Here is an 8,329-nt window from a genome sequence, read left to right as displayed (position 1 = left end):
GCATCGTTATCTTGAGCACTCAGAAGAACTAAAGGGGCACCCATTTAACTCATGGGCTGTTCTGAGGGTCCCCTGAGTCCTCATGGGAAGCATTTCCCTCCGACATACTTTCACTGTTCCACCCACTCATAGAGCCTTGTCATGCTTTGTGGCACTGTGGGGTGTATGTAGCTAAGAGCACAGGCTTTGGGTTCAGACAGCACATGTTTAAATCCTGGTTCTGCCACCCACTAACTGTTGACCGCAGGCAAATACACAGCCCCTCAATGTCTCAGTTTCCAGTTGAAAAATGAAACAATAACTTCCCCATGGGGCTGTTGGGAGTTAATCCATTGAAAGCTTTTACCCAGTGACTGGCACATGGAAGTCCTCCAAAGTTACTCACCATCATCATCATCACCACCACCACCATCACCACCATCCCTTTGAAAATCCCACTTGGTCTTCAGGCTTAGTTTAACTACTTCCTCCCCAGATTCCCTCAAAGGTGAATGTGATCTTCCCTTCTCTAAGTGTTCAGACACCGTTTGGCCCCCTTGGGCGCTTATTAACACTCCCTGGCTGTGATCATTCCTCTCTAGGTCTTATTCCTAATGGACTGTGAACTACTTGAGGCAAGGGCCTGGGTCTGATTCATCTCTCCATCCCCAAGAGCCACAACGGGCTGGACAATCAAAATGGTAATGTAATGAGCACTTACTCCGTGTCTGGCATGATTTGTCTATTACTCATCTGACATGCATTAAGCAGCTCCTGTGTGCCAGATTCTATGCTAGCTACTTGCTGGGGATGTGCTATTCCTGCTGATATGAAGTATGGCATATAGGAAAATAGTAGAGTGATAGTGCATGAAGGGATTGCTTTAGGTTGAGGGGTCTTTAACAGAGACCAGAATGATAGGAAGGACCAACCACAGACTGTGCCCAGCAGAGGAAACAGTGAGTGCAAAGGCTATGGGAGGGGAGTGAGCTCAGGGGGTTGGAACGTAGAAAGGCGATGAGCCCCGGGAGCCAGTGAGCCAGGAAGAGGGGTCTCTGAGGCCTTCCAGGGGTCAGGGTCAAACCCCCTGAAGCCTCTGAAGTGCAGTGTAAAGAGTTGGAAATAAGCCTCTTAAATGTGTCTTCCTCACCAGGCAGAGTAATTATTTCATTTAACTTTCACAACTGCTTGTGACTATGGGAGTGAGGAGCACTCTTAATCTGACTCTAGGCTCCTCCAGTAAAGAGCTGTAAGCTCTGTGCCTCAGTTTTCTTAACTGCAAGATGTAAACTGTAACTACTTCATTGGCTTATGGTGAGGATTTATTTTTATTTTTTTGAAATATGCTCTGTGCCCAGTGTGGTGCTTGAACTCATGACCCCAAAGTCAAGAGTCACATGCTCCACTGACTGAGCCTGTTAGCCATCCCTGTGGTGAGGATTTAAAGAGTTAATCCATGGAAAGCAGTAAGAGCTTGAAGGAAGTACCCAATTCAGGTTTGCTACAGCATCAGCACACAATCAACACTGGCTTTATGGATGAAGACAAGGTCACAGAGCTGCTCTGAACCTCACACTATGGTGCACCTCTGCTTAGGTGCCTCAGGTGACAGGAGTCAGGAAAGATGGATTAAGAGGTAAGAGGAAATGCAGCAGGATGCTGGGCCCCCAAGGGCCCCCAATACAATAGGTGCAGTGCAGACAGGGTCAAGGCTTTTGGAAACAGAATCATCACTTGAGAAGGAAGAGGGCCCATGGGCCTGCTGATCGCTCTCCTGGGCTCTGTGGAGTCACATTGTCCCTTGGGTTCCACCAGCCCATTGGGTCCAATTCATGCCTGCCCCTCACCTCGTCCCCAGGTAACGACAGGCCTGATTCTTTTTTTTTTTTTTTTTTTTTTTTTTTAACGACAGGCCTGATTCTTCAGGATCATGCCTGGTTTCTCCAAGAGCCTGGGGTCTGTTTGTTCCACTAGCCCCTGCTCTGCTGACCTTCCACAAACCTCCAGTTGCTATCTTATAAGCAGCATAGCCCTGCATGTGTGGGGTGGTGGTGGTAGATGCCAAGGTTCAGACCTAGGGTTTGGCATGGGGAGGACTGGGTGAATGAGGGAAAGAGGCAGGAGTCACCTCAGGTAGCCTTGCCTGAGCCCAGGGATGGGTTCCAGGCCTCCTTTTGTAAATCAAAGGGGGCTGGGGAGTCCATTACCTTCAAGGCGAGTGTTGGGCTGAACGATGAGCTTCCGAGACTCCTTGCGGAGCAGCACTGTGTCCCTAAGGGTGAGGAAGCACTCAGGGGATGCATCAGTGACCGCTGCATACCCCTCATACAGAGCCCGGCCTCCGGCCACATCTCCTGTGGACTTCAACACCTGTGGGAAGGCAAAAAGAATTAGTGCCTATGACGGGCAACTCCCTGCATCCATGGGGCTTTGCCAGGGGCCACAGCCAACTGTGCCCACCCTGGATGGTATCTGCTGTCTCATGGTATTACCACTTGTGCCCAGTAAAGTGAAGCTAATGTTTCTCATTTGGTTGTCTCATTTGAGCTGCAGACAGAGAAAGCATTATCATCTTCCTCTTAAAAAAAAAAAAAGCATATTACATATACAAAATATATAGAATATATATTAGGTTATAATATATAGGTTATAAAAAGTGATACATTGATTATTTAAAAAAAACAAGATGCCCATACAACCAGCACCCAGCTTAAGAGTTAGTTCCCTCCCTTTTTTTCAATTAAAAATTAAAAAAAAAAAAAGGGGATGCCCAGGTGGCTCAGCAGTTGAGTGTCTGCTTTTGGCTCTGGGTGTGATCCTGGAATCCTGGGATGGAGTTCCATGTCAGGCTTCCTACATGGAACCTGCTTCTCCTTCTGCCTATATCTCTGCCTCTCTCCGTGTGTCTCTCATGAATAAATAAAATCTTTAAAAATAAATAAATAGGGATTCCTGGGTGGCGCAGTGGTTTAGCGCCTGCCTTTGGCCCAGGGCGTGATCCTGGAGACCCGGGATCGAATCCCACATCGGGCTCCCGGTGCATGGAGCCTGCTTCTCCCTCTGCCTGTGTCTCTGCTGTTCTCTCTCTGTGTGACTATCATGAATAAATAAATAAAATCTTTTAAAAAAATAAAAATAAAATAAAAATAAATAAATAAAATAAAAATTAAATTTTTTTTTTTAATTAGGTAGGTTCCATGCCCAGTGTGGGGCTTGAACTCATGGCTGTGACATCAAGAGTTGTATGGTCTACTGATGGAGCCAGCCAGGCGTCCCAAGGATTTCCTGTCTGAGGCAATAATCTTTGATTCTGGGCTTATTATTCCCTTATGTTCCCTGAATTCTGCTCTCGACCAGGTTATTTTAACTTTTGCTCGTGTCCTGTGATTTGCTTTTTCTGCTTGAGTTATGTGTGAGATTCATCTGTGTTCGTGCATGCAGTTCACCCTTCTCACTGCTGTCCACTATTCCACTCATAAACACCACAGGTGAATCTCTTCCCATGTGAATGGGCAACTTGTGCTGTCTAGCTCTCAGCACCCTGTGGACACCTTGGGCACCTCCTGATGAACAGAATGAACAGGTGCAGGTTTCTCTGGGAGAGTCAGTGGTCTAGAGGTCAAGGGAACGCTCCACCTTAGACGAGCCCACATTGTTCTCCAAAGTTGCTGTACCAGGTGTTGCTCCCAGAAGCAGTGGCTGGCAGTCCTGCCTGCTCTGTATACCAGGCTGGTGTTGGCAGCTTCTCATTTTTGCCAAGCTGGTGGGTATAAAGCTCATGTGATTTAAACTGTGCTTTTCTGATTGCCCAAGAGGTTGAATATCTTCCCGCAAGTTGATGTGTTATTCATTTTCTTCTTCCTCCCTTTTTTAAGGATGCTTTCAATCTTCTATTTTATTTTTTTTTAAGATTTTATTTATTTGAGATATATAGAGAGAGACAGTGAGAGAAAGAGAGAGCAGTGGGGAGAGTGGGGAGAGGGAGAAGCAGGCTCTCTGCTGAGCTGGGAGCCCAACAGAGTGCTCAGTACCAGGACCCTGGGATCATGACCTGAGGTAAAGGCAGATACCCAATCAGCTGAGCCACCTAGGTGCCCCAACCTTAGACCTTTCCACACTGCCCCTAATGACTCTTCACCTCTCTTAATTTTCTATCTTGGTCTCTGTGCTACGTGTTGTATACTTTCTTTTATCTTTAGCTGGATCTCAAACCTGTTTAACCTGCCTATTTTTAGTTTCAAGGGTTATGCAGTTTATTTCTGGGAGTTGCATTTGGTTCTTTTCCAAATATCTGACATCTTGCATGTCCAATCCTTACTGCTTCTGATTAGCAGGTGTCAAAGTAGGACTCCTACTAGGGCCCCCTCCAGGTAAGCCTCCACCTCTTAGATTCAGGGTTATAAGGATTCTCTGCGGGAGGGGGTGGTGGTGGTGGAGGTGGTGGAGAATGATCTCCAGGGGGAAAGTTTTGTTTTTTTTTTTTTTTCGGGGGGACAGTTAAAGAGAACATTTCATCCTTCTCTCTTCCCAGCAGTACTAAGCACACAGAAATTAGTGGAGACACATTTATCAAGCCACCATGTCGGATCCCATGAACTTAAACAGGGAGTTGGTAACATGGAAGCCAATTGGAGGCAGGACAGGTATAAGGAGGAGACCTAGCAAACTGAGGAGCCATGCCATGTCCAAATGCCAAAATACAGTGGCTGCTGCTCAGTTTCCACCAGTTGTTTACATGGGACTTGAGCCTATTGATGCCAGTCCTTCCAAGAAGCAGATTTATACCTGACCCTGTCAATTTTCACAATACAAGGTGGGCCAAAAGGGACTGTGTTTGTGACCCTGGCTGAAGCCTTTCCTTGTGGAAATGTCTTCATCTTCCCCACTTGCTGTCTCCTTGCTGTGCTCTTGGCTTTTGCTAGGGGTCTGATCAAACAAATGGCCATGTCAAAAATATCTCCATACTTCCTATCTTCTGTAAAGCTACTGCTGAGGTTACTGTCTATCCTGCTGAATGATTTCTCTTGTACAGAGATCCAACTGGTTCAGTCTCTAGAACGGAACACTCTCTGCTTGTTCCATACTCAGTTCAATATTGGGCTAGGATTTAGCAGATTTGATTCCTTCACCTAGTGACTTAACATTATTAATAAACAACTTTAGAATAACTCAAGATATCCGGAAAAATTGCAAAGATAGAACAGAGCGTTTCCATATGCCCCTTGCCCAGTGTCTCCTCTTGTTAACACTGTACAAAATTAGTGCATTACTATCAACTAAATTCTAGGCTTCTTTAGATTTCAACCTAGTTGTCCCATTAATGACCTTTTTCTATTCCAGAATCTAATCTAAGACACACTACGTTGCATTTTGCATATACTGATTTTTTTTTTAAGATTTCATTTACTTATTTGAGAGAGAGAGTGAGAGAGGAGGAGGAGCAGAGGAGGGAGGAGAATGAATCTTCAGCAGACTGTGCACTGAGCTCATAGCCCAACACAGAGCTTGATCCCAGGACCCTGAGATCACGACCTGAGCAGAAATCAAGAGTCGGACACCTAACTGACTGAGCCACGTAGGTACCTCTGCATCTACTAATTCCTAATTTCTTTTTTGAAGATTTTATTTATTTATTAATGAGAGATACAGAGAGACAGAGAGAGGCAGAGACACAGGCAGAGGGAGAAGCAGGCTCCATGCAGGGAGCCCGACGTGGGACTCGATCCCTGGTCTTCAGGATCAGGCCCTGGGCTGAAGGTGGCGCTAAACCGCTGAGCCACCTTGGCCACCCTAATTCCTAATTTCTAATTTTATTTTACTTTAAAGGCCAAACACATCTTTTATTTAAAAATGCCTTAAATCCTTTCTGGAAACAGGTAGGAGTATGATCATGGAGATATTTGCTGAGTTGAAGACTGGGCCTTCTATCAGTTGAAAAAGCTGGCAGGACCCAGTTCCAATGGAAGGTACTGCACAGTGGAGAGGGGGCCTTTGAATGGTTCTCAAACTTTGCTGAGTGTCAGATTCACACAGCAGGCAGGTAAACATGCAGATTCCTGGGCGCTACTCTCATGATTTCTGAATCAGGTCTGGGGCGATCCCCAGGAATCTGCATCTGTAGCCTGCTTCTGAGTGAGGCTGATGCTGCTCGTCCATGGACCACACCTCATGTCACACTGGCTTGGATAACACAACATTCTATTTGCTCAATATGTTGTGTCATTTGATTGCTGCCAGGTGAGGCAGGAGATGTATCCCATTAATTAGATAAGAAAAGTGGGGCCCAGCAAGGCAGAATATGTTGCCCCAATGACATGGCTAGTTAATAGTGTCATCAAAACCCCAAAAAGTCCTGACTCTAAGCATTCCTACATGGGGGGGAAGCCAGAGCCACACTGACCATTGTCCTTCACCTACTAAGCTCCAGGCCTCCTTCTGTCCCTCAACTCATGAAGTTCATTCCAGTCCCCACACTTTATGCTTTATGCTTTCTGTTTCTTCTGCTCACAGACCTTCTCATACTGGTTCCTGCCTGGCACTCAAATTGCAGCTTAAACGCCATCTCCTCCAAGAAGCCTTCCCTGACCACCCAGGCTAAGGAAGCTGTACATTCCTTTTCCCTCCAATTTCACCTGCTATTGCATCACCAATTTATAGCTCTTGTCATGATTTGAAATCATCTCATTCACTTATTGTTTACACGTTCACCACAACATAAGAAACCGCTCATAGCTTACGCCAGACCATGCCTGGCACATGGTCACACTCGGTGTACACACTTGTCCAATGAATGAATGAGTGAATGAACGGATGATCAGAAGGCTACGAGGCAGTGCTAGAGGATGGAGAGACAGGGTGAGGTGGGAAGGTAAGAGGGCTCCACGGACCTGAAGTTTCCTCAGGAACCTCTCCAGGGCGGGCTTGCCCACAGGCCGGATCTTGTTGCGGTCGAGGCGGACCCGGGCATCTGGGCGCCCATCAGCGCCTGTGGTGGGAGTGACAGTAACAAGTCCCTCGCCAGCCTCCAGCAGGACCCTGAGGATCACAAATCGGGCCTGCATGTGGGCCTGCCAGAGCCAAACAAGAAAAGAATCATTTACATCCCTGAGATAAGATACATCAGAAGCTTGGTCCAAAGCCTGAATATAATATGTGCTCACTCCTTGTCAATTATTCTTATCATTTCATTCTCCCTCACCCTGTGGATCTTTCTCTACTTATTCCTCTCCCCTTAAATTCTTCATCCCCTCTCTGCTCACAAGGGGAAGGCAGGCTGCCCTGGGAAACAGGAAGGCCGTTTCCAGGCAGGACCGAGAGCCCTGTGCTTCCCCCTTGCTAACCACCATGTCCTTCACTGCTCCAAACCCCTCCCTGATGATAGCAGATACCCCTTGGCCCCCCAACAGTCCAGGTCACCAAGCACTTTCTCCTCTACAATCTTGTTTGTATTCCACAGCGGGACCAAGTAGGCATCATGAAACCCAGTTTACAGATGATAAACAGAGGCCCAGAGAGGTGAAATGCCTTGCTTAGGATCACACAACTGTTAAGGGAGAGCAAAGACTCAGACCTCAGTTTCTTGACTCTAAAACATGTTATTTTGATGATGTAAGATTCCCTCAAGACATACTTGTATGAATTTTAAAAACATTCCTATTGTTTACTCTATTTCCAAAGGACATCTCATAACTGAGCAGCCTAGCCTGAAGGCAAACTGCTTGGATTTGAATCCTGGCTGTGCTGCTTACCAGCAAGTTACTTAATTTCTCTGTGCCTCAATTTCTTCATCTATAAAATGAAGGTAATAATAGTTTCCTGGGGTTGACACTGGGAGCAAGGAGTTAATTCAGGTAAAGTGCTTAGAACTGTGTGTAGCACTGACACAGGTCAGTTATTAGCAGTTGTAGTAAAATCACCTCAGCTGATCTGCCCTCAGAGGTGGGCAAGGAGACTATTACTCCCGTTGCACAGACAGGGACATTGAGTTCACAGCAGTGTGACCTACCCCCATAAGCACTAGTCTGGGATTAAACCCAGTTCACGGGTCTCGTAGGTAGATATGGTTGTCCCATCTCTACACCTAGAATCCTGACCTTGGACCCCACTGCCGGCCCTCCCCCTGATGGCTCTCTCTGGTCCCCACCTGTCTCCAGCTGGAGGCCTCAGGGGTGTAGAACTCCAGGGCGAGAAGCCCAGCCCGAACCATGTTGAGCCAGTTCACGTAGATCACATCTTCTGCATCAGCCCCCTCAAAGCCAAAGATCCTGGGGAAGGGGCAGGGAGGCAGCAGGGGCAGTCAGAGGCTGCCTGGGTCCTGACCCCCACCAGTACACCCTCCATCCACAAGGGA

The 8,329-nt window shown here is 46.9% G+C and overlaps 1 protein-coding gene and 1 long non-coding RNA gene across 7 annotated transcripts in view; one reads left to right on the top strand and one right to left on the bottom strand.

Annotated features, from left to right (window-relative positions):
• The window catches only part of LOC140612490 (uncharacterized), a 35,616-nt gene extending 27,289 nt beyond the window's left edge, over positions 1–8,327 (top strand). For both annotated transcript variants that reach the window (XR_012013673.1, XR_012013672.1), the window contains 2 exons: positions 582–680; positions 3,168–8,327. This is a non-coding gene — a long non-coding RNA (uncharacterized lncRNA). The remainder of the gene's footprint in view (positions 1–581; positions 681–3,167) is intronic.
• Positions 1–8,329, bottom strand: part of DPP3 (dipeptidyl peptidase 3) — a 33,028-nt gene that overhangs the window by 1,225 nt on the left and 23,474 nt on the right. For all 5 annotated transcript variants that reach the window (XM_072790019.1, XM_072790018.1, XM_072790020.1 and 2 more), the window contains exons 15-17: positions 8,123–8,243; positions 6,867–7,046; positions 2,187–2,349 (exon numbers count right to left, since the gene is read on the bottom strand). In XM_072790019.1, the coding sequence (XP_072646120.1) occupies positions 2,187–2,349; positions 6,867–7,046; positions 8,123–8,243 (464 nt within the window). The remainder of the gene's footprint in view (positions 1–2,186; positions 2,350–6,866; positions 7,047–8,122; positions 8,244–8,329) is intronic.

The sequence above is a fragment of the Canis lupus genome, chromosome 21, assembly GCF_048164855.1.
Source record: "Canis lupus baileyi chromosome 21, mCanLup2.hap1, whole genome shotgun sequence".
In the NCBI taxonomy this organism is placed as follows: domain Eukaryota; kingdom Metazoa; phylum Chordata; class Mammalia; order Carnivora; family Canidae; genus Canis; species Canis lupus.
This window is presented reverse-complemented; position numbering and strand designations above follow the sequence as displayed.